Here is a 24,867-nt window from a genome sequence, read left to right on the forward strand (position 1 = left end):
TAATGAGATCTTAAATGCTTTAGAGTAGTATTGCTAGTGAAAATGGAAATAGAGAGGTATGTCTTCTGATAGGCGCGACCAAACAAAATCTGAAACTGCAGTCTAGCTGAGTTAGCTTCTTCATGCAAGTTTGACAAGACTGCAGGCAAACATATTACAGATCATATAGTTTTAAGCACCAGAGATAAGGAAAGCAGAGCACACAGGCTGCAAAAGTCAGATTCAGAACTTAATCAGCCTGTTGATGTGTGTCACAGCAAGGAACAGGGCAAGAAAGTGCTACAAAAGATGAAAGCCTCAGAAAACATGGAAGATACAAGCCGTGTACAAATAAACAGAAGCAGCAACTGAAATAGAAGCAGTTCTCTACAAAGAGCAAGAGACAAATGAAAGGGGCTAATGTTCAATAATAGTGTTGTATGTGTTCATTCCAAGATAAATCGCTTTCCAAGTGTATACAAACAGTACTCTGCAGCAGTTTGTAATCTACAGCAACTGAGGACAAACAGTAACAGCCCTCAGAAGCAACATCTTGCTCCCCATCCACTGGCTTGAACATTAAAGAAAAAAAAAATAGTTTGCACCTCAAGCACTGGCAAGACGTGATGTTAGAGATGTTCCAAGGATGTTGTGTCTTCCTTTGCATGATGAATGCAAGTATCTTGCGCAAACATAAAAGCTAAATCTGATGGTAAGGATTTAAGGCAAGTTTTGGCAGTTATTTTTTGAATCAAAGGACACAGCTGCCCTCTGCGTGCAATTTTGACCTTAAGTGTGTTGAGTGTAACCATAGGCTTCTCCTGAGCTAACACAGGTGATAGGTGTTTGTGCTTTTGCAGGGCAGAGACTGATAATTTTGGCCCTGTGAAGCCCCAAGTGGTCCTGATGGGTGACTTTATTGTAATGCAAAGCCTTGAAGGACCTTGAATTGGGTGCAATTATTACTGTTAAATTTTGTGTATGAAGCTCAGCTAGCCTCTGGCCCACCAGTGAGAAAAAAAGCCAGAGGAAACAGAAGAATCGTCTGGAAAGCACTTTCCAGGATGTGTCTGTAATTTAATCAGAGTTGAAAACCTCTCGATTGAGCTCAATAGCTCAGGGTTTGTGAGTGCTGTAACCAGAGCAACACAGAGTTCAGGGCTGGCTGCTCACCCAGGTCCTGGGTGGATTTTGCAATGCACCAAACTTGGCATTACAGGTGACTGCACTGTCTGGGGAGGAAGAGAGTCGGGGAATGTCAGTCTGAACTCTGTTTACCCTTAAGAAACACAGCAGAGACATGCCTTGAGCGGGCTTTGAGTCTAGGAGTCATTCTGCCCAAAAAAAGTGCCCAGCACAAACCCTAATGACTCTGCTGATGGGGACTGGTAACTATGATGCTCCATGTATGAATTGCCCTCTCCTGGCAACGCTCGGAGAAATGACAGCCGGTGTGCTTGGCCTTCTTTCTGATTATCCATTCCTAGCTGCTATCTTCTCATCCTTCAGCTGATGTTCCTGTTATTTCTCCTCTAGTTGATCCGGAGGAAAAAGCGTATGTAGCATCTCACCTACCACGTGTCAGTGCCAGACAGCTGATTGTCAGCCTACCCGTGAAACTGTCTAGACGCAGTGATGTGCTGTCAAATGCACAAAGTTAACAAAATGATAGGGGAGAATATTTTCCCCGTGAATCCTCTTTCAATCATCGTCTCGGAGGTTGTGTCAGTGGCAGGTACAACATTTTCAGATGAAGACATGATTTGATTAATCAACTCTGCCTCTTTAAGACGTTCTAGGTTTTTTTTCCAAAGTCCATCTCTGATAGCAGCTCAGGCTTACATAAATTCCCCAAGCAGATACAATGCTGCAGTTACAGGTAGTTTGCACTTATTTAACAGGTAATGTCAGTAGATAATGGTTTCCCCGCTGCTAGAAAAAGCCAGAAGAAAAGCCATGGCGTTTTATACTTGGCATAAATTTAAAAATGAAGGCTAGTGGCTTGGAAAAAACATCTATTTTGAAACAGATCATCAGTTTTTCTTCTTAGGCTGCTTCTCAGCAAAAGGGTGATGAGTGGAGAGGAGCAAGAGAATCATCCCAGCACCATTTACAATTCCAGACAGATAAGATTGTCGCCATGAAAGGATCCTGCCATTCCCCTCTCCTGACTTTTTGCCCTTTTTTGAGCGCGATGACTTAACAGAGGCTGATACGACTCAAGTCTATGACATGGCCCGATTACAGTCTCGGCTGGAAATGGCAAGGCCGTCAGGTCACTCATAAAAGGCATTACCTGAAAGATCGCCGTGCTCTGAGCCAGAAGCTTCATCGCATTGCCACTGTCTGAGGCAAGAACAAAGCCTAGAGAAGGCAGATCAGAGAAATGGGGCCAATCTCTCTGGCCATGCCGGTATACTTACAGTCCCAGAAAAGAACATTTGGAACACAGTTTTGGTCTATAATGTACACAAGAAAATGCATTTGTGGGATTTACAGGCTAGATCTGTAGTGTCTTTTGAGGGGTGCCTTGAGGCTACCTCCAACACCAGCCCCTTATCCCTGCAGACAGATGTTTGGATGCACTTCACCAAATGTTAGAAGTTAGATGTCAAAGTCTAAGTTAGTCACTCCAAACTTTCTACAGTCAGCAGGAAAAGAGGCCTGTCTAGAGGACAGTTCATCTGGTCTACTTTAGAGCTTGTTTTAGGGTGGAATGAATAACCCTCTGGAGTTCCTATTACTCTGCACTGACTATAAAGGGAGCCTCTTAATTTTTAGATACCTCAAGATGCTTCCAATCTGCAAGCCTGGCCCCAGGCACCCAGCAGAGCCTGCAGGGTTTAAACCTGGAACCTGGTCTAAACCTGACCATAGCAGTATCATTTTCTCTTTCACGCAGCATCACTAGCACATCTGGTACACCAGTGCAGAGCAGCACGCAGTGTACGTACTGCGCCAACCGGCCACAGCCAGAGACACCAACTGGCACAGAATGAGCAACGCCCAGAGTACTAGACTTTCAGCTTTCAAAACAGGGCGGGCACATGAAAAATGTTATTGCAAATGGTCCCTGGCCTGACCTAAATCCCAAACCATGCCTAAGACTTGTCTGGAAGAGTGCAACTGGCCCGGGGCCAAGCCTTTACCAGGGACTGTGGCAACCAAAGAGTACGGACAAGGGAGCTGCGTGTGTTAGGCTTTTGCTGGGACTTCCCATCTGCATCTACATGGTCCTGGGATCAGACTGAGCTGCCCCCAGGCTTTGGCATCCTGTCCTTCTGCTGCAGAGCAGACCTGACATCCTCTGTAGAGCAACATGGAACCATCCTTCAGTAGGTTAATGCACACCAGGCAACAGGCTGAGGCTAGGAGGTGGGGTTTGGGGGGGTTTATTTTGGGGTTTTTTTGTTGTTTTGTTTTGGAGGGTTTTTTTGTTTTTGTTTGATTTGGGTTTTTTTTAATGAATCAGGGGAAAAAATACTTGCTGTTCCAAACATCCTCAGCACAATCACAATCAAACCTCAATTCTCCAAAGGCAGACAGGTACATCAGCATGGTAGACTGAAGAATTAAAATACAAATCTGTTGACTACAGGATGTCTATTTGGCATGTAAATTTCTGGTGTAACGCCGTAGTGTCCACCTGAGCTGGGAAAACTGTATGACAAGCTCAGGACAGGGTTTGATCCAGGAGCCCTAGAATTCTCTTCTCTGCTGCTCTTGCACAACATCACTACTTGCCAGTTGTTGCCTTTGCCTCCTGCTCTTCATCCTACAAGTTCCAGCTTTTTAAACTACTGTACCTTTGTATTACAGTGTGTTCAGGAAGAGAAGACTAAGAAACACTCACTAAATTTTTTCACCCTGTGATATTTCACTTGTTTATATTTAAGCAGCTTAATATCTAGATGTCAGGTATGCTCCTATAGGACTGCATAGGTGTCCTGTGAGGGGATTTCAGACTTGCTTCTGCTTATATCCAAGGTAACCCCTATTTTGCTGCCCTTCGTGCCAGTGGACAGCAAGCCGTATCTGCTAGCTTTGTCACTGGCAGCAGCTTCATCCTGCACAAGATGGAAGAGCTGGTGTGCGGTTGCACCTTGTGTATACCCCCCCCAAAGAGCCAGTAATTGTTAAATAATTTATATGATTTAGTGTCCGCATGTTAATAACTCTAATCCTACCTCCAACTACCAGGTTTAGAAATGTGATTAGGGAGGATTATACCTCACCTAATGCCTAATCGCTTGTCTGTTCTTAGCTGGCCTTTTATTTCCACACACGCAGCATAAGGGATCTAATCAAACATCTCGCACGCACGGAAAATGCCAAGTGAGTTAAAAATCAGTTGAGTGAGAGCAGGTAACAGCTAGAAACCAGACGTGACTGAGCACTGAAACATTAACCAGTGTGGTTATGACTCTGGGCAGCACCCAACCACTCCCTTTGCACCCTGACCATTTAAACAGATGAAAAACCAACAGGGCTAGAGGTAGATCTCCACCAGACTGTTTTTTTGCGGACGAAATGTGCATGGTTTTTTTCCCCATACAATTCTAGTTTTTATTTTACTTTACGTAGGAAAATATGGATGCATTTTCCAGCAACACTAATGGGCAGGTTAGTGAGTGCCACAGTTCAAGAGCTGCCTAAACACCCGTCCCCCACAGCTGGTCTCTGAGCACAAGACTTCATTAACTCCTTGCTCCCTGTCTCAATACAAGATTCAGTTCCTAGGATGTGGCAATGAACATGAAGTGACATCTCGCTAACCCGAAGTAGTCCATGGGTTGAACATCAGTGAGCAGAATCAGGGGACATGATGTTTTTTCCCTTGACTGTGCAAGCTGAAATCACCAGCTACTCCATCTTATCTAGTGTTCACTTCACACAAGCACCCAGACATAGTTCATCTCTTCCCCTAACAAAGACTAGGACAGACAGGCAGCACCTTGGGGAGATCCCCAACTACCTATACCACCGAGGGAAATGGGTTAATATGAGAACCAGTAGGAACAGTGTCTAGAAACCCTCTTCCAAAAAATGAAGGACCAAGTCCTTCCCTACCACGAGTTGGCATAACTCTGTTGACACCATCAAGGCCACCCTAGTTGACCAGCTGAGGCTTAGTTCCTATTTCTTGGAGTACCAGGTCTGTCCGCTCCCTCCTTCCTTTGCCACATCCACACTCCCAGCCACAGCTCTCAGCCAGGGAGGGCAAAAGGAACCAAGCAATAGGGCACAGGGGTTAGATTTAATTTCTGGTAGCAGCAATCCAAACAAGAAGGTTTGTCAAGTCTGTGTATGTATCTGTTAAAGTTTAAAAAAAAAAAAAAAAAAAAAATCACTTTTTCAAGTGGTTTCATGTTGTTGGCATCTTTTATTTAAATAAAATTAATTTTCATTTGCTTTGAAATTTGTAATTACAGCACCCTGCTGAGGTACAAAGTGTTGGGAGCCTTGGGGAACCTGGGAGGAGTTGGTGCTGTTGGTTTGTCTACAGTGTTTGCGATCAGGAAAATAGGGGACTATGTTTAGGGGAAAGGAAAGGAACAAATATTTGGCAGAGAACTGAAATTATGTCCTGAACATGAACATAGATGCAAATCAAAGCATGATAATGGAGAAATACCCAAGGATTTAGCAATTCTGGGCTAAAAGAGGATTTCAGCCGTGTACTTCAAATCTCTAATCTCGAGTGAGCAAGTAATCTAAATCCACCTAATAACAGTGAATGAAATTATAGCTTAGCTAAGTAATTACTCCCTTTTTTCCTTTGAATTATTCAGAATAAGTTTATCTTCCATTAACTTTCATTGGAGCATTACTTTAAATTGCAATGATTTTAACTACTGAATTTTGAGTATCTGTTCTCTTGGCTGATCACAACCAAACTTGGTCTCTCTTTTTAGTTTTCAGTGTTGAAAAAAACCCCATTGTGCAGCCTGGTGCTAATGTAACCCCAGCTGCTTCCTTACCAGACCTCTGTCTGTGAATTTACCACCTTGGCTACTTCAGAGAGTTGCAGGTAGGTACTAAGTATTGAAGCAGACGGATAGGATGGGTTGTGGTAGAGGCCACAGTAGCCAGCCACCTTTCTGATGGATACCCCAAAGTTTGTTCTAACACTTAGTCCAGAGATACTGTTAAAGCAGTTCTAGTGAGGTGGGAAATCCAGCTGAGGAGCAATACAACACAATAAAAGCTAGGAGATGCTGTGCTAGTGCTTAAGCACGAGACGAAGCTTGCTTATGCTTGGGTGCAAACTTATACTAAGTTTCAGAGTCATCAGGAGGAGGGGAATCAGGGCATCTCTCAAGATGGACCCAAAGTTCATATGACCTGGCTGGACTTGGACCAATTTTTTTGGCCCTGAGTCCAAGCCGTGCAAAATGGCTGGACCAAAATTACACACTTGGCTGTGAATGAATACGAAGTGCCTGTTGCCATACAACGTAATTGTAACTCTCAATTTTTACTCAGTGCCTGCAGTAACTTTAGGGTTATGTTGCAGCCCACCAGACAAGATGTCACGCAGCACGATGCGGCCGCCTTGTTGGCCGTCGGTGGCAGGGGCTGCAGCTCTGCCTCTCGCTCAGTGCAGTCCTACAGCACAGATGGGCTCAGCCCTCTCCCCTACACAAGCTTGAAGAGCCTCGGATGGATGCGAGCAAGTGGAAGCCTTTGTGGACCTAATCCACGGCTGAGCGGGCAGAGAGAGGCAGTGGTGGGGGAGAAACAGGTCTAAGCCTTGCTAAGGAGCACGTGAGCCTGAGTCAGCATATACCAGAATGGAGTAGATGTAATGATTTGCCTTGTAAGTGATTTCAGGCTTGGGGAAGAAAAAAAGAATCATAACCCCAAGGAGTGGTGACTCAAGGGGTGCGCCTGTGGCATGATGCCTCCTATGGCCAATGCCTGCTGGGGAATGTCCCCCCACACCAAAAATCTAACCCTGCGGTAAGGTGGCACGCTCATCCTCCTGCTAGCCTCAAGCCTCTGTGTAAAGCACTGTCTGCTGAGAGAAGGTAAACAGAGATATTCACCCTTTTACCTGTGATGCATGCCCTCCAACCTGATCCCTCCCCAGCTACAGGCAGGGGTAAAACTTTGCTGCCCAGCTCCAGCACTAGCTCGGAGCCCCCAAACACTGCCCAGACCTTCCACCAGTTTCCACATCTCCCAGCTGGCTCAAAAAGTTGTGATCTACCCTTTTCTAACCAGCATAACCCAGTCTTGGCTGTTCTTGTAACCAAGGAGGGGTAATTATTGGTTTGAAGACTAGGGTAAATGGGAGTTAAAAATACTGGAGGAAAAAACTGAGGCAGGGAAGAAGAAGGGAAGGCAAACAGCATGGATGAGGTTAGCAGATTTGGGAGATGAACAGTTAAAAGAGTTTGGTGTTCAGGCCCTGACACATGCTAAACTCTTGCCTCAGAGCTGCTTCACCAGGACAGCAGCATACCCTGGAGGAGCCAGTGCCCAGGTATTTTAAGTCTTCACATCCACAGAAGATGAGTTTCAAGGCCACGTCCAGGAAGGCAAGAGAAGCTGAGGGCTAACACACTTCAGCAGCTGATGAATGACCTCTCCTGTCCCAGAAGTTTCCAGCACAAGCTAGACATCTCACCAGCTGTCTGACAACTCTCAATACCGAGCAAGGGAAAGTGCTGCCTACTGTTTGGTCACTTCTGCCAGTGAAAATTACTCACCCAGCAGCCTCCATCTCTGGCTGTCTGCTTCTGAATGATCCACAGGTGGCTTTTTAGTTATCAGACTTTTTTTCCTCCTCTCTGCCTCTGTGACAGCTGAAAATTCAACTGCTGGCTGAATGCCGACCTGCAAATTGGAGGCAGGGCAGGCAAGGAGAAGGGAAAGGCTTGTGCCTTCCTTGCTCCTGCAAGGAAGGAAAAAGCAAGACCTGCAAGATTTTACTTTTAAAAAAATTAGAAAACAGTGAGATCCTTTTTCTCCTCAGCTATATCTTGGATGTGAAGATGGCTATTAGAAGCGGGGAACTTTGAGGGCTTCAGGACATAGTTCAGGCTTGACCAGAGCAAGGGCAACATGCACCAATAGACACAGGGGCCTGAGTTACTGAGCTGGCATTACAGGGGCCACACTTAGAGCAACTAGGGGAGCTCTTGATGAATCACTGCCAAATCAGGCAGCTGAATCCCATTTTACGTGTCCATATCCAAAATCCAAGCCCTGAATACCCATTTTCAGCCACTGCTGATGTTTGTCATCATCTGTCAGACTCCGGCCCAACCACCCAAGTCACTGCAGTGGCATCATTTCCCCACCACCACGTTCAGCACTTGTTGTTTATCGAGCCTGAGTTTCCTCTGCCATCCTGTGGCCTGCTCACTCTACACCATAAGCCCTCTGCTGCTTTTTTGCATTCAGCTACCCTGAAAAATATATATTCCCTGCAAATGCCTGCCCACCTGTTTTTCATGCTCTGAAGAGACTTCTGCCTATGGTGAATGGTACAGTGTCCAGCTGAGATCTGCTGGTGACCTCCCTTTAGATTGGAAAATCTGGACAACCAAGCTGCAACTGGTATTTTTTTAGAGCAACGTTAGCTTCTGTGGAGGCAGGATTAGGCCACAGAGGTTTCCTCCCCTCCCCAGTCCCCCCTTTTTAACCTCAGTTTGATACTAGAGTCCTCTCCTCTGCAGAGGTGGCAACACTGGTGTCACACATAAAGGGTCCAGCTAGCATTGGTCTATCAGGGTCTCTCCAAGGCAGAAGGATTTATAGACCTATTTCTCAGTTGATTAAAATAAATAGATATTTTTTCTCCCAAGACATAATAGTTTCCACTGAGAATGCCAGTGTCCCCCACAACTGTCCTTTCTTTGATTAGAAGAGAACTATGAAAAGGACATTGTTATTCAGTCTAACCATGTGTTTACCTTCTCACTAATCGAAACCATCCCTGTTTTTCCTCTCATAAGCTGGCACGGGCTCGCATCCCAGCTTGTCTTTGAAGTTACAGTTTCTGACTTTCACTATCTTTCCCTCCCGCCCCCCTTGTTTTGAAGCAAGAGATCATCCAAGGGACACCAATGTATGCACACTCAAGAGCCCTCGAGCTCTGCTCCAGAGCACAAGCAGGCAAGGCTGATAAACCAACATTTGCCCTCCGTCTCCAAGGCAAAGGCTTCCAAAAACCGTCTGATTCCCAGCCTGGGAAGCAGGGCATGTGCCATCTGCACAGCGGTGCAGGCTCTCAGGGAGGTGGGCGGGTAGTGGTGCCCACCCCAGGGACAGAATAGGTCTCAACCACAGATCTGTCCTCTTTGAAAAAATAGATATTGCAGGTATCGGGGATTTCCTGGGACACAAATCCTAACACTCATCAGGAGCCTACAGCCTGGGGGAAAGTTGCTTTAGGAAAGAAACTGCCACTTTCTAGTAACGTTTGGCAGGTTTTTAGTCCATGTTCTTCAGGGTATCTTTCTAAAACCATCTCTTCCAGCTCAACTAGAAGTTATGGGTTTGACACCTAACCCCTGTCTTAGCAGATGGGAAATTAGCCATCAAAGCTATTTGTCAAAACTCCCTCTGTAGTCAGTTGTATGTTTTATTCTGCCTTACATATTTGTCATAGGACAGGATGGGTTATTCCTTGGATACACCTCTCACCACTACACACAAAAGTAGCCTGGATGCCAACCCTATAGATAGCCCAAGCCACCCTACACAGGGAAATTCTACGTTTTGTGTTACAGAAGGTTGAGCAGATGATCACAGTGACAGGAAAGTCATAAAACATCAGTCACGCACAAGGGTTAAGGCTCAATCTTGTTGCTTGGACATGGAAGGAAGCAAAATCAGTCCTTCAAATTTCAAGGTTCTGGTGAATTTACGACATAAATTATTCATTGCCCTAAACAAAGACATTCCCTTATCTACCTCATCTCTACTTGCCTGAGCAATAAATATGGCTGCAATTAATTCTGGTGCAGAAGAGCCAATAAAATGAATTATCTCCCATAAACCTTCCCTTCTGCATCCTATTTTAAGGGCAGTAACAAAAACACATTGCCGGAAGCTATTTCAGACGTACCACGATGAATTATGAAGACACTGGAGGACGACGTGCACATGCAGATCCTCTTAGGCTTTGGTCCTGCACCAGCAGAGACAACTGTAGTTCTGCCTCGTTGCCTTGACCAAGCTCAAGGCTTACACAGCTGGATTTTGTCTCTCACGTGGGCAGGACTGGTGCTTACACGTTCACAGTGCTGCAGGGACCCTGCCTCCCTCCATGCCTGCATGTGCAAGGCAAAATTGCCCAGCTGGATCCCTTAATTTACAGGAGGCGAGCTCAAAAAATGCAAGCTGCTGGAGCTGCACAGCTTCCATGGCAGCCCCTCAGGCAGAGCGAGCATTTTGTACACCTTCAGAGGGGTCCTGAGGTGAAGCAGAGGAGAGGGTTGAGGTTGGACTGAAGTTCTTTTACTAAAGACTGTTTTCCCATAGCACCTAGATTCACTACCTGAAATCAGAGTTACTTTTGGTGTCTACAGAGTGTGGGACTCATCAACCCTAACTTTAAATATCCTAGTAAGGAGACCTGCACTTGATCAAGAGTCTCTGGGCTCCCTTCAGAATCAGTGGAGGACCACAGGCACTTTGAGACATGATCCATTTGTGACATTTAAAGAAAGATAAGAAGAACCATGTCCTAAAAAATGCCTGTTTATCTGCAGCAGCTACCTGGGGAGGCCACAGTAATGAGCTCAGATGGTCTGGCCCCATTGTCAATCCAACCCAACACCGCATAGCCAGATCGCAAAGTCTTTGTTTGCCATAGGTGGACACAACACAGCCCAGCTCACGCCGAAAGTCTGGGCAGGGCAGAGAACTGAGCACAGATTTTACACGTCTTGGATTAATGCAGTACCAGAAAAACACCTTCTCCTTTCTGACCAGGTTTCCAAACCATAAAAATCCCAGTATGGGGGGCTTCACTTAGTGGTACACAATGGCATCGCTGGGGTGTTAAATGTCTCCTAGCAGTTAACAATCCTGAAGCAGGCTGAGCTTTTTCCCTCGGATGCCACAGCAACAGGAGCAAGGGCAGATATTGGAAGAAAAATGCTAAACAGCTGATGATGACTTTAAATACTGAAAAGTCTTTGGTCGGGGTGCTGGTGTGGGGCACCTAAACTGGTTGCATTCTGGATATTATCAACCACGTTACCCATGACAACTGTGTTGGAAAAGACACCATTTTTTAAGCTTAATCATTTAATTGGAAATTTTGTCAGTAATAGGAAGAAAAGATTGGATGTCAGGTCAGTCTGGCACGTTCAGTGGTATTTATACCCCTGCAAGCTCCTGACCTGCACTCATCCCATCTCACCCGATCCTCCCACGCCACGGCTGTACTTGCCGTGGCTGCCTCTGGTGGGGAAGAACAAGCAACTCCCAAAGGGGTTTCTGCTCACCCAGAATTTGACATCTATCCAGGAGGTGCCCCTGTGGCTCCTCCGGGACATCAGGAGACAAGATTGTGTACTAACTTAGACATTAAACTTAGGCGTGTACAGTGAATTTAGGGGTTTGCCTACACTACTGGGTTAAGTCCCAGCTCAGACCCCCTTCCGAGACCAAAGCACATCCCTGTCCACATAAAGTCTCTGCCCAGCACTTGGCAGGGAGGCAGAGAGGACTCTGGACACCTTAGTTTATGCTTTCTAGATGGATCTGGGACACTTTGCACATCCCTTCCATCCCTTAATCTCCTGGTATTTTCTCCTTTCCAGGCTCCTGTAACTCCTGCTGTCCCACCAGCTCCCTGATTGCCTTTTCTTACAGCTTCTTTGTCACCTCCTTGTTTCAGCTTTTGCACTTTTCGTGCTTTTCAACGCTTGGAGACGTTTCCCACATCTTGGCCGATAGCGGGCCCGCACATGAGAGCATCAGTACACGCACACAGGTTAAAGGCACAGCAAGACTTATCTCTCCTTATCCTTAAATTTCCCCATCTCTGCCTGAGCAAACTGCTCCCCAGTTGGCAACAGGGATGAGCGTGTACCTGCTCACCCTGACACTGAAATTAGCTCCCAAATCCCTCCCTCCCCTTCTCCATTCGCAAATCCCACCACGTCCTTGGAGCGATTACAGCCATAGCAGGGAAGCAGCATCCCAATCAATACGGCTAATACGCGCTCTCACACTGGGCTCCCTCATCGGGGCACAGCAGAGTCTCAGATTAAGCAGTAATCCTCACCGCAGCCCGCAAAGATGGATAAAGTCATCATTTCCATTTTACAAATAGAGGAGCTAAGGCAGAAAGATTAGCCGCCTTCCCTCGAGGAGCCCAAAGCTCAGTCCTGAACTCAAATGAAATGAGTTTCTCTCTAAGCAGGGAGATACGGCAGGTTACAGCCGTGGGCTGGAAATCACAGCATGCCTGGGGTAGGCTGTTTATTAAATGTAGTAGGAGGCCTCTAAACCTGGCTTAGGTCCCTGCTTTGTCTGAGGCCAAGACACTAGTTTATGCAGATAAATTAACAGTTTTTCCAAGCCAAAAAAGTGGCTTCTCAAGCATTTTAACTAACCTTTTGCACGATGCAGTATCCTCTGTCACCTGTACCTGGCTGGGCTACCAAGGATGCAGGAGAAATCTTGCTCACCCCATGGTGAGGGCTGAAGGAGGTACAGATCCCACCATCCCCTTCCCTGGGGATCTAGGATTAACTCAGCAGAGCCTAATGCCTTTTTTCAGTGCTTTGGGCTGGACCTGTGGAGCTTCAGCTGGTCGTAGCCCTCGTTAGCTCTTCATCTGGCACCTAACGAGCTGTGAGCACACCCACAGCCTCCTGCCTTGCTGCTGTGCTGATCCATACAAGGAATTTTGCCTTTAGTACCATGCTGTCTTCCATCCTGGGCATTTAAATGTGTCGGGTGATTAGTGAAAGCTTTGAAACGAGTTTCTAGCGATGCTGAGTCTCTGTGCAAAGGACCAGGTGGAGAGTGCGGGGCAGGAGGCTGATAACCAGAGGGACAGTGCATGAGAGGGGACACGCCGGACATACGTCCTCCTTTCCCCGCCACTGGAGAGCAACCAGCACTTGAAAAGTGTGGTTTATTTGACCCATTTCAGATGTTTACCTCGAGAGGGATTGCTCTCCCCTTGACTACAGGAAGAGCGTAGACAGCAAGCTGAGACGGCAGCGTCTCCGCTGTGGGTGTCTGACCTAGATGAGCTAGAATCCCTTTCCTTCATCCACCCCGTTGCTGCTACCCAGGCACGAGATGCTCCCAATGTGCAGAAACACCCAGCACCTTCGGATTTCCTGCACGGTATTTTTCAAAGCTTGTTGGCGTCTTGAAAAAATCCCTTCTCATAACGAATTTTGCACATGCGACTTCCTGAGAAACACATTGGAAAGGGTCCGTGGTGCCTTCCGACACCTCCTCAACATCCTCCAGCTCCTTTTTTAGCTGCTGCTTATCGCTGGGCCGTTGCTGCCGCTGGCCACGCTCTCCCGCACGGGCTCTCGCACCCGCCGAGCATCCTTCCCCAACACCCGCATCTCCGCTCCCCAAGGCCTTTCTAAACCATTCCTGCTCCCACATGCTCAGCTGTCCCTTTTCCTCCCCTTACGGCCCGTGCAAGCATCCTCCCCCCCCCAAAAAAAAAAACCCCACCACGTGGATCGAGCATATGGCCTGGCATATGGGGCGTTAATGCAGCAGCTGGCGCGGAGCGGTTGCGGGCTTCGGCGCGGCGAGCGCACGCGTTTGCTGCAAATAAGAAACTCGTGCGCGTGACGTGACCACGTCCCGTGCTTTGGACATCCCTGCCGGATTAGGGGGGGATTGGTGGCGGTGGCTGCATCCCCTCCCCGCTGCTGGAGTTTACTCTGATGCTGCGTTTAGGGGCGTCGGGAAGGCGGTTTCCTTCCTCATCAGCATTCGGAGTCATCCCCACATTTTGTTTTCCCTTATTCTTGCCCAGTTGCTTCAGAGCATCACCGGGTGGGATGTGGACATTTATCTCCGGTGTTGCTCACTCTGTTATTTTTTTTTGGGGGCAGGGGTTGGAAACCTTCCACCCTTGGAGACAAACCTAATGCAGAGCGTGGTCCCCTGGACCAGCCACGGCCATGCAGGTCCCTGATGGCTCCTGCTGCTGTCACCGGCTCATCTTAGCACTGTCTCCTTCAAAAAAGTCCTCTCTTGGTTATTTTCTTTTTCCCTCTCACTCCAAATTTCTTTCTCGCTGGCTGCATGGTCATTTAAGCAGTGGCCAGCTGTATCAGACGGGGATGCTGGAGACAAGGGAACGGGGCTGCATGGGGATGCTCCCTCCTAGCGTTAAATTTAACAGACTGATGAAGCCATTGCCAAGGTTGACCACTCCCCAGTCATGATTTGCACCCGTGCAAGGACCGTGTGTAGGGGGTAGGCTGCCAGCGCATGCTCAGATACCTTTGTGCTGCAAGGAAACCACAAATAAATCTCTGTGCTTCCCTGTGCCTCAGTTTCCCCCCCCCAAAAAGCAGAAATAATATTGTCTTCTATCTGAGATCTAGTGAGGATAACAGCTAAACACATATTATATGTATGTAGGTCTGCAAATGTATTTACACATGCATTAGGGTTATTGAATCTATCTTAAAGTAGATACATATATTACCCAGCTTGGCTATTTCTGCTCGAGGGAAAAAGCATCCGTGGTGCTTCGAGCTACAATAACCTTTGTCACGGGCTGAGCGGATCAAACACAAAAGAGCAGGACACCGGGCAGCTGGATGAGGAGCACGTCTACGCATGGGCTGCTGCTCCAGTGATCACCTTCAGCTCCACCATCTCCCCACGGGAGATCATCTTCCATCTCCTGCAGAGCCTCCGCTCACTCTTCACTTTCCTCGTCCAGCTCTTGTCTTCAAACTTCGCTGCGTCACAGCCCGGCTCCTTCATCCCTGCAGCAACGCTCGGAGCAAATCACTGCTCACCTTCGCTTCAGATCCAAGGACCACATCTCAGAAAGGTTGTGAATGCTGGTGGGCTGCAAAGCACCTGGGGAGAACTTTGTATTTCCAACTGATTTTTCAGTGATTAACATCAAAACCTCCCGGCAACAGGGAGGGCCAGAAACATCTCCTAAAAGCTGCTTAAATGAGAACCCAGGTTCTGAGAACTCAAGGGCGAAGCCTTAAATATTTCCCAAATGATTCAAAACTCCAGCTAACGTTGCAGAAGTTGGTCCCACCGAGAAAACGCTGTCCTGTTTACTATGGAAACTGAGTTAAACAGCTACGCCTTAAAGGCAGGCAGGTTTACAGCTATCAGTATAAGGATTTGCCAGAGGTTACCCGAGAGCAGAGGAGGGGTTTAGCTGACAGCCAGTGTCTGTCCTTAAAACCTCAGCCCCTGCCTAGTCTGAGCAAGCCAGCACTTTGCATCGCTTGCCTGCAAATTGGCTGCCTGAATTCAAGATGACCCCTGAGGCTCGAGGTGCTGCATGAACTATTAGGAAGCCCGATCACATCTGTGACATCTCAGCTGGTGTCATCTCTGCAGGAAGAAAGAAAAGAAAACTTCCAATTATAAAAGGGGGTTGTCGCTTGGCACTGCTGTTTGGCTTGTTCCTTGGTATTTGCATTTATGATTTTAGCCTCAATTCCTAAGGAAATGAGCTTTATACAATTGCGTAAGATTTATATTTGGCCCTCTGCTCACCTGAACTGGGCAATATTATTAGTGGTACCACGAGGGGAAGAGGGAAATATCAGCTGGGGCCGTGTTGGGCATCAGAGGGTCCAGTCCTGGCTCACCCTTGGGCTGCAGGGAATAACCTTCTCAAAATTAGGGTCCCCATGAGGTCACCGACGGTTGTGGGTGGGATGTTCCTGGCCTAATTATTTGGTTGTGGTTAATTGGGGTGCAGAAGACTCAGGATCATAGAATCATTTCTGTTGGAAAAGACCCTTAAGATCATTAAGTCCAACCGTTAAACTCCATCTTGGCGTGGTTGAGCTTTGCATTTCCTCTGCTTGGCAGGTAGATGCGGCTGGGCGCAACGGGAGGTGACGGAGGATCGTGCCTGTCCTGGTGTAACCGAGACCCCCAAAACACCTCCAGATGTGGGTACCGGACCCCCAATGTCCCCCAGCATCGTTCCGGTGGCAGAGCTGTCACCAGGCCACCACACGAGGGCAGTGCGAGTTTGAGCATGCCAGGGAGCTGCAGAAAGCAAATGAGCAGAAATGGAGAGAAAAACCCCAAATTGTGCTTAGGATGGGTTTTTGTTTTTTTTTTTCTTCCTGCAGACAGATTTCATGCTGGGGTATCGGCCATCGCCAGGGGTTGCTCCTCAGCCCAAACACCCTCACGGTGACGCTCAGATGCTACATGAACGGTCACCCTGGAGGGCCATCACGAGGTGGTCCATCACCCAGCTCACCATCATTTAGTGCCGCAACTTCTCCGGCCCCCAGCCCCACAGCAGCGTTAAGGATACACGAGCCACTCACTGCTTCAGGTAATAGTTTATTTTCTCCAGAGGTGTAAAATGTGCAGCAGGTACGTGTATAGGACTGCCGTTTTCTTAGCCAAGAGGAGTCGCAACCAAACAAGAGACCGAAACAAAGAAACCTAACAGTATCCTGCCCTACAGCAATTAGTGCAAGTCATGTAAAACATCGGTTCAACACAGAAAATCAAGGGGGAAAAAAAAGGCATTTCCAAGCCACAGGTATTTTCTCTTCTGCTCTCGGGGTGGTGGGGATCTCGGAGTGGGGCTGGGAGGTGGGATGGGGCTGCATTTGCTTGGGCTATATGGGGAGAGCAGGTCTATCTTCTAAAAGAAGGGCTTTTTCTCATTTCTTCCCTTTTTTTTTGGCTTGCAAAGAAAGTCACGTGCGGACCAAGGAGGCGCAGGCTCTCAGAGGTGCCAAAAGGCGACGGCAGACCCTAAAAACCCAACCATGAGCAACCTGCTGCAAAACACAACGTTTTCTTAAAACGAGATGGTTGGGGTCTTGCTTCATTTACTCTCTTAAAACTTTCCTCTGCAACCACACAATCTTCCAGCTTCAGGGCACCGAGACTGTAAATAAAGCACTAATCCCCTCCCAAATGGGTGTGAAAATGCCTGGGATGGGGGGCACAGCAGGTCCCTCAGGGCTGCAGGCAGGGCAGGAGCAGAGCAGAGATGGGGCAGCGTTTGCAGCCCCACTGGTGTCACTGGGAGACCTGCTGAGGACCACACATTCGGTCAAAAGCATTTTAGTGGGTATTTTAAGAAATTATTAACCTATCCTTTCTGCAGGTAAGTGCCAAATGGAAAAGCCTCTCGCTTCCCAAAGTGCAGGCTCTTTCTTTCTTTTTTTTTTTCTTTTGGTTATTTTTTTGGTATTTCATGATTCCTGGAGGAAGAGGCTCTTGCACTGCTCGCCAAAGGGTATCGAGCCAAGGGCAAGGAGTTGCCCGTCCAGCTCCATGCCGCTCATCCACAGGAGATGCTCCTTTTGCAGCAGCACCTGGTGCAAACAAATGCTGTGTGCGCAGCAGCATCCCGGCACCGTTTTCCCCACCGTGGTCTGGATGATCTAGCAGATAACAGCAGCTGTTCAGGAGCAAGAGTGTAGCCATATGTTGCTGCTAACAAGCATTTACTGAAGCTGGTTTCTTTCTGTGATTCCCATGTGTCTGATTAGCGCACAGCTCCTCCAAGCAATTTTCAGATTTTTCACCCTCCCCTTGCAAATCTTTTTTTTTTTTTTTTGGCATGATAAGCAAACCAGAATATGAGCATAAAATGGGGTTAAAAGCCACAAGATTTAAAAAAAAAATTGAAAACGTATTTAAATAGCTAAAAAGGAATTCACTTAATTTTAATTCTGTATTTTTTGTGCTCAGAAACACACTGTTTATGTGCTGACCCTGCCGTGGTCCTGCAGGCTCTGAGCATAGATGAGATGCTCAACAACCGACCACCAGCCCTGGGAGGGGGATTGATAGTTCCATCTTCTCCAGCCACATTTTTGGACTGTGCCCACAGGTCCAGACCCCTGCCCGAGCACCTGAGCACTCCTTGGGAGCGTGAGGGAAGGAAAATAACCGGTGGCTGTGCGGGCTCGGGATGTTTTGCTGGGATTGCAGTGGGGCGAACGACCAACAAGCCCAAGTCCCTGGTCCCCAGGCTTGGGAGGATGGACTGGACCCTCATTTCCCATCGCATTCCCAGTAAAAACAGACTGGGAAGAGGTTAAGCTGACCAAGCTGGGAATGGTCCCTGGGCTGTGCCAGCATCCCATCCTCCCGGGAAAGGTTTTGCCAGGGACTGCCCCATCAGCTGAGCAGAGAGGAGGGAGCTGCGGTGACGGGAACATCCCTCCCCGTGGTTAACCTTATCTCACTGTAGCTATGGGAAAGGAAAGCAGTTTAGTCCGAGCTAGTTTTTCCAAACCACGCTGGTAGATAGACAGGTGCCGTCGAAGGTGATTCATCCCACCCTTGGGAGGTCCAGCGTAGGTGGGATGAATCACCCTCCAGTAGTACCTGCCTCCCTCCAGAGCCAGGATGGCTTCAGAGGAAGTCTGGAAATCACGTTGCAGGTTAGGACACCCCAAATTAAAGTGTCAACATGTCTCAATGTGTCTCAATGTGCACAGGGTGTCTGTTACTTCACGTCCAAATGGCTGAACGATGTGGGACGAGTCCCACCATTTGTACCTGGCACCTGTTTTCCAGGGTTTTGCACCTCTTTCACAAATAACAAGGAAATTCTGCAACTCCATAGTGGCAGCATGAATTACAGGGCTCACATTTGTGTCAGCTGTGTTCATAGAATCACGGAATGGTTTGGGTGGGAAGGGACCTTTAAAGGTCACCTCTCCAACCCCCCTGCCATGAGCAGGGACACCTTCCACTAGATCAGGTTGCTCAGAGCCCCGTCCAACCTGACCTGGAACGTTCCCAGGGATGGGGCATCGACCACCTCTCTGGGCAACCTCTTCCAGTGCCTCACCACCCTCATCGTAAAACATTTCTTCCTTCTATCTAGTCTGAACCTCCCCTCCTTTAGTTTAAAGCCATTACTTCTTGTCCAATCACTACAGGCCCTACTAAAAACTCTGTCCCCCCTTTAGGTACTGGAAGGCAGCTGTAAGATCTCCCCGGAGCCTTCTCTTCTCCAGGCTGAACAACCCCAACTCTCTCAGCCTGTCCTCACAGGAGAGGTGCTCCAGCCCTCTGATCACCTTCATGTCCCTCCTCTGGACCTGCTCCAACAGGTCCATGCCCTTCTCGTGTTGAGGACCCCAGAGCTGGACGCAGTACTGCAGGTGGGGTCTCACCAGAGCGGAGCAGAGGGGCAGAATCCCCTCCCTCGACCTGCTGGTCACGGTTCTTGTGATGCAGCCCAGTGCTCAGCGGTACCTGCTGCAGCCGAGCCCTAGGAGCCGTGGTGAGAAGATGAACAAGAAGCCACCACTCCGTGAGCTGGCAGAGGCCCGCGCGTCCTTCCAGCCCGAGGCTCGGTGCTCATCACACCCGTCCCGGCTGGGGAAGGGGATCAGAGCCCCGGGAAGGCACCTCCACGCTTAGCTGGGCTCCCACGTTGGATACCTGTGGCCTGGAGTCACCGCACAACATCGAAATGGGAAGAAATAGGGTTTTTCTCTAGTCCTCCCTCCCCACCCCAAAATGTGATCACCGCCAGCACCCGGCTCTGTCCAACCCAACCCAGTGCAACGCGGGAAAATCAGCCTTAACTCGTTAATCGTCATCAGCATCGCAACACCAATGGCCCCCTCGGGTTGGAGCCCGTACCAGCTAGATGCTTAATTAATGTGTGATTGTTTTGGCTTTCCAAAAGGTGCTTTTGGAAAGCACCAAATTTGTGTGTCCGGCAAACATCCGTAGACCTGAGGCCACGGGGACGGCTGTGCCGGCCCGAGGAGGGAGGCAGCTCAGCATCTGCAGCGGCTTAGCCTTCTCAGCATAGCCACAGGCAAGAGAACCAAGTCCTGCTAATAATTTAAGAGCATCAGTTAATATAGTTTAATAAATACATAAAAGGATCTAGTCTCTTTTTTTCCATCCACTTTCTAGCGTCAATGAAAGTTAAGGGTGATTGTCCCGTGAGTAACTAAGGCAAATTTGTTTGTGTGTGTGTGTTTCTCTCTCCTTTTTTGATTTTTTCCATTGTTTTGTACATAAAACAATCACATAAAAATAGTTATAAATAGAAAAATTGCAAAGGTTTTTCCCCCCTAGACAAATAGGAAAAAAACCCCCAACCAACCCAACAAACAAATTGAGACAGAAAAACCACCTTGCTTCAAGTCCTTGTAGATTATACAGTACTCAGCATCTTTGGATACTTTACAATGACTCCAAATCGTAGACAAAAAAACACCTGAAGTAACCAGTCGTCTGCAAAACGTCGCTTGTGTAAGAAGTTGATACGGATTAAAAAAAAAAAGTTTGATGCAGTTCTAAGAAGTTGTCTTTTTTTTTTTTTTCCTTTTTTTTTTTTTCCTCCATTGACTTGTTGCACGCGGAGTCTTTGTGGATTTCTTTTTGGAGGAGGAAGGAAGCGTTGGGCAGTTCCTTGGGATCGTTCTGCTACGGATGGTCTCAGAGCAGAAGTCCTCCATGCCCTCATGGGGGCTGTGGATCCTGGACCCCTTGTGTCCCCGCCATGCTCCGGTGGGGAGACCCTCATCCAGCCACCGCTTCAAAGCGGCACCATCGATGGGCAAACCAAAAAATGAATGAAGCCACTGTCCTCTCATTCCCTTTGATTCTGCTGACGTTGAAAGGTAACAGTAAAAAGAGAAAGAAAAAGCCCTATTTCGTAACATTTACATTTTCAAGTGCTGGTTTCATGTAAAACCAGCTTCCCGGGGCACCCACCGCAAGCCGTCTCAGTCGATGGTGAAACTGGGGTCCCACCACCTCTAAGAGGAACTTTTGGAGGCAGATGGCCATCAAAAGCCTTTATCCTTGAGATTAACTCATGTTTTTAGGGGCTGAAGGAGGCTGACGGGGCGATTCCAGCCAATCTGCCACTTTTTTGGCCTCAAAAGAAATATTAGATAGGGGTGGCCAAGCCAGGGTCTGCAGGGATGCTGGGGAGGACCCCAGACCTGTTGGCCACCGTGGGTGACCTTCGGCTTGGAGAACCCCATCATATGTTACCGCCTCATCTTTTGAACCAACAAATGGTGAAGAAATAGTATTTCTGCTTGCTTGCTTGCAAGTAGACAATCTCATCTGCAAGATATCTTTAGTGGATTTCTTTTCCACAAAGACCTCTTGAGACAAGCAGCGGGGATATTTGCACACCCAATTTTTTCCCATCGACACTGCAGATTCGGGGACATTCAAGTGTTTGGTAAATTTTTGTCATCAAAATATATATAAGAATTAGGGGGAATTAAGGACAAAACCCCAGACATTTCAGAATGGTCAGCGGCGGTGAATTCTGACTCTTTGGTTTGAAACGACTTCTTCATTTCAAAATTCCTACATGATTTATTTTTGCAAAGCAAGGGTTTAATAAAAGCTCAGAATCAAAACATTTCTGATCCTTCCAAGAATTTTCCTTCACCTTTTCAAGCAACTGAAGTTAAAATACTCCAAATAGGCTTTGGTTCTCCTTCTGAAATTTTGAAACGGCCAAAGAACCAAAAGAAGTAAAAAACCCCTTTTCCACCCAGCTTTGCTCTTGGGTGATTTTCTATCTCTTTTTTTAAAATTTTTTTAGGGTCCCAACTCATCCTGCACAGCAGGGCTTTCACCAGCCCTGTAAATCTGATATACCGCTGAGAATGGCAACGGCCAGGATCCTCCCCCTCCCAACGTGGCTGCTTGACCCTCCCCTTTATCCCTTGTAGAATAAATTTTGTTGCCAGACATGGGAATTAATTAAAAAAAAAAAAAAAAAAAGTCCTTTTGACCAAAAGGGCCAAGGAATGTAACATATCAAAACCAAGTCTGGACAGCTTCTCAGTGTCCAGCAGGCCCCACGGGTGGAAAATGGGGAACATCTCCCCCAGAAAAGCCATCTCATGGTGATGGCCATGCCCTGGACTAAGGCAAGTGACATTTTCGGGAGCGTTGAAGAGAGCAGCAGTCCTGGCCTGGCCTTCCCAGACGGAGCCACGAGCGGTGGGCGGCTGGATCGGGCAGCAAACGCCTCGTGGCCGCAAAGCCAAGTGCATCGCAGAGTCTAAAGTGCCGGTGGCCATGGGGCGCAGCCCCTGCCCACCCACCCGCTCGCCCCGGGGTTGGCCTCGTGCCCCAAGCCCTGCGGTCGGCCATGGCGGCGAGGGGACGAAGAGCTTCTTGGGAGCCAGACGATGCGAAAGGGCAGGCGGGGACCCCAGGGGAGCCGGTCGCCCTGTCGGGAAGGGAGCGGACCCACGGTGGGACCGGGCGCGGGTTTAGTTACTCGCCTCCGAGATGGGAGCCACGTGGCCGAGCCCCGCCAAGCCGCTGAAGCCCGTGCTCCAAGGATCGGGAAGGGGGAAGAAGGGTTGGGCGGCGAGGTTTTCGTTATGGCCCAGGGCGAAGGCGAAGATGCCCGCGTTCCTCTCCATGTCCAGCTGGGCTCGCCTGAAGAGCTTCATCTGGGTTTCTTCAAACTGGCTCTCCAGCTCCTGCAGGCTGAAGGAGGTCTTGGCCCCGCTTAAAAAGTGCTTGGGGCTGGGGCCGGGAAGGCACATGGCCGCGCCGCCGAGGTGGCCGCTCATCTCCTCCAACGTTGGCGGCATCACGAAGCCCTTCTCCACTGGCGGACCACCGGGAGCAAAGAGCAAGCCGGCCGCCCTCCACGCCGCCGGCTTGCGTCCTCGCCGGGGTCGCGCGATCCGGCAGCTCTGGCGTTTGATGTGGCGATGGAGGTGGTCGGAACGGGTGAAGCTCTTGTAGCAGAACTCGCACTGGTAGGGCCGGACGCCCGTATGGATGCGCATGTGGTTCTTCAGGTCGTAGTTGTGCACAAATTTAGCGTTGCAGTGGATGCACAGGTACGGCCGCTCCCCCGTGTGCTTCCGCATGTGGATTTTGAGCTTGTCCTGCCTGCAAAAGAAAAGGTGCTCGGTCAGGCGGCGTGGGCTGGCAGGGATGCGGTTGGGATTGCTCCTTGGATCAGGAGAGGGAAAGGCGATGGGAAGGTGGGGAGCTCATCCTGGGGCTTCCCCCAATGTATGGATGCTCTCGCAGGCTGGCGTTTGCATCCGCCTCCTCCTTCCCGGGGCGACAGCACCTAAACATCGCGCACGCCCAGCCCTCCACATGAGGAGTTTGCAGCCCATCCCAGAGTTCAAACCAGCCTAAATCGGAGGAAAAAACCCTCCGGAATAAAACCAAAAAACGTATGGGAATATCTAAATAAGTACAGCTATACTCCTGCCTGCAAGTAAGGAAATTAGTTGAGTTTTGTGAATCTGGCAATGTGGGGCAATACTGCTTAAATGAAGTCCCTCTTGGAGCTGATTTTCCTTTCCTTTTATCCTTGCACTGACCACTGGGTGTCTCAGGAGCTTTCATCTGAAGCGGGAGCATCGCCCAGGGTGAGGCAGGCAGAGGTGCAGGCAGAGGTGCAGGCAGAGGTGCAGGCAGTGCCTGGGCGCTCTGCGCCCGCTGTCCTTCCCTGCCATGTCTTCCAAGGCCAGCACACATCCAGCCTCACACACATTTTGGAGAAGGTTTTTAAATACAGCCATGGAACAGCATAATACCCATCCCAATGGCACTTATTTACAAATACAGGGTTTTTTTTTTTTTAAGGGAACATCTAAAACCAAGAACATTTTCCCAAGCTGGCAGTCCAATCGCTGTTTTTTTTTTTTTTTCAATAAATAAGTGTTTCCTTCTGCAGTCTACAAAAATCACAGCTAAGGCATACGATTATAAAAAGCAAAGCGGATTGTAGCTGAACTGAGCCAAGCACACTGCCTAGGCTGCACCAGCAGAGTTCAAGTAAGTAAACAGCAAAGTGGGAGAATTCATATTGGTTCCTGAAATGCTTTCAGTATGAACCCTCCAAGACGTTAGTAATGTGGCTAAGAATATGTAGAATATACGGAGTCATAAAATATGTGAGAATGCAAAAAAATAAAAAGCAAAAACCACCCAAAAAATCTATTTTTGCTGGCAGGTCAAGCCCTCAAAACTTGCAAGGTGCTGCCTTTGCACTAATTTCTGCCACCCTGCCTGTGTGCATCTTGAAATAGTTTTTGGTGGCACGACCGGCAGCACGCCGGTGTCGGCCACGCCACGAGCAGTGCAGCCCTGGGATGGGCATCCCTGCAAACAATTCCCTCGGGATCAAGGATGCAGAGAAGTATCCCTGGCAGGAGAATCACTTCTTCACCAGGTGATGCTTTATTGCCTTTGGGAAACCGGTCCCAGCCTGGTCCTGCATCTGCAGCAGCAGCGCAGGCAGTGGAGATGCTCCCTGCCCGTACGGAGGCTGTAACGAGCTCGCGTGAGGTTTACAACTCATGCCGATTTTTAGGGAGACAGAAAAAACCGCATCTCTCGGTCTCCATGCCAAGGCCAGGGCCAGATCGCAACTTCCCACTCTGCAATCTTCAAAGATGCTGTTATCCCACGATTTTAACAAGGGGGCATTTCCCCCGAAAAGGCTGAAATCAGTTCTCAGCAGCAGACAAAGCAGCTTGGAAAATTTCATCCCAAACGGATAATGCGCAGCAAAGTCGTAAGCAGATGAACGCAGGGGCTAGTAATGCCAAGTGTTGGGAAATGTTAATAAAAAGCAGAGCTACCAGCCCCACCTATAATATAATTTAAACCTATATATGTAATGTTTAACCTAGCAGGATCGCTTTTCCTAATAAACATGCAGCGTGCCAGGACTGTATAATGTAAATACAG

General features: G+C 48.4%; 1 protein-coding gene across 5 annotated transcripts in view; it reads right to left on the minus strand.

Annotated features, from left to right (window-relative positions):
* Positions 1 to 20,899: 20,899 nt before the first annotated feature.
* The window catches only part of ZBTB7C (zinc finger and BTB domain containing 7C), a 159,426-nt gene continuing 155,458 nt past the window's right edge, over positions 20,900 to 24,867 (minus strand). For all 5 annotated transcript variants that reach the window (XM_030005651.1, XM_030005652.1, XM_030005653.1 and 2 more), the window contains one exon: positions 20,900 to 23,046. In XM_030005651.1, coding sequence (XP_029861511.1) covers positions 22,410 to 23,046 — 637 coding nt within the window. In that variant the 3' untranslated portion in view covers positions 20,900 to 22,409. The remainder of the gene's footprint in view (positions 23,047 to 24,867) is intronic.

This window comes from Aquila chrysaetos, chromosome Z (genome assembly GCF_900496995.4).
Source record: "Aquila chrysaetos chrysaetos chromosome Z, bAquChr1.4, whole genome shotgun sequence".
NCBI lineage: Eukaryota > Metazoa > Chordata > Aves > Accipitriformes > Accipitridae > Aquila > Aquila chrysaetos.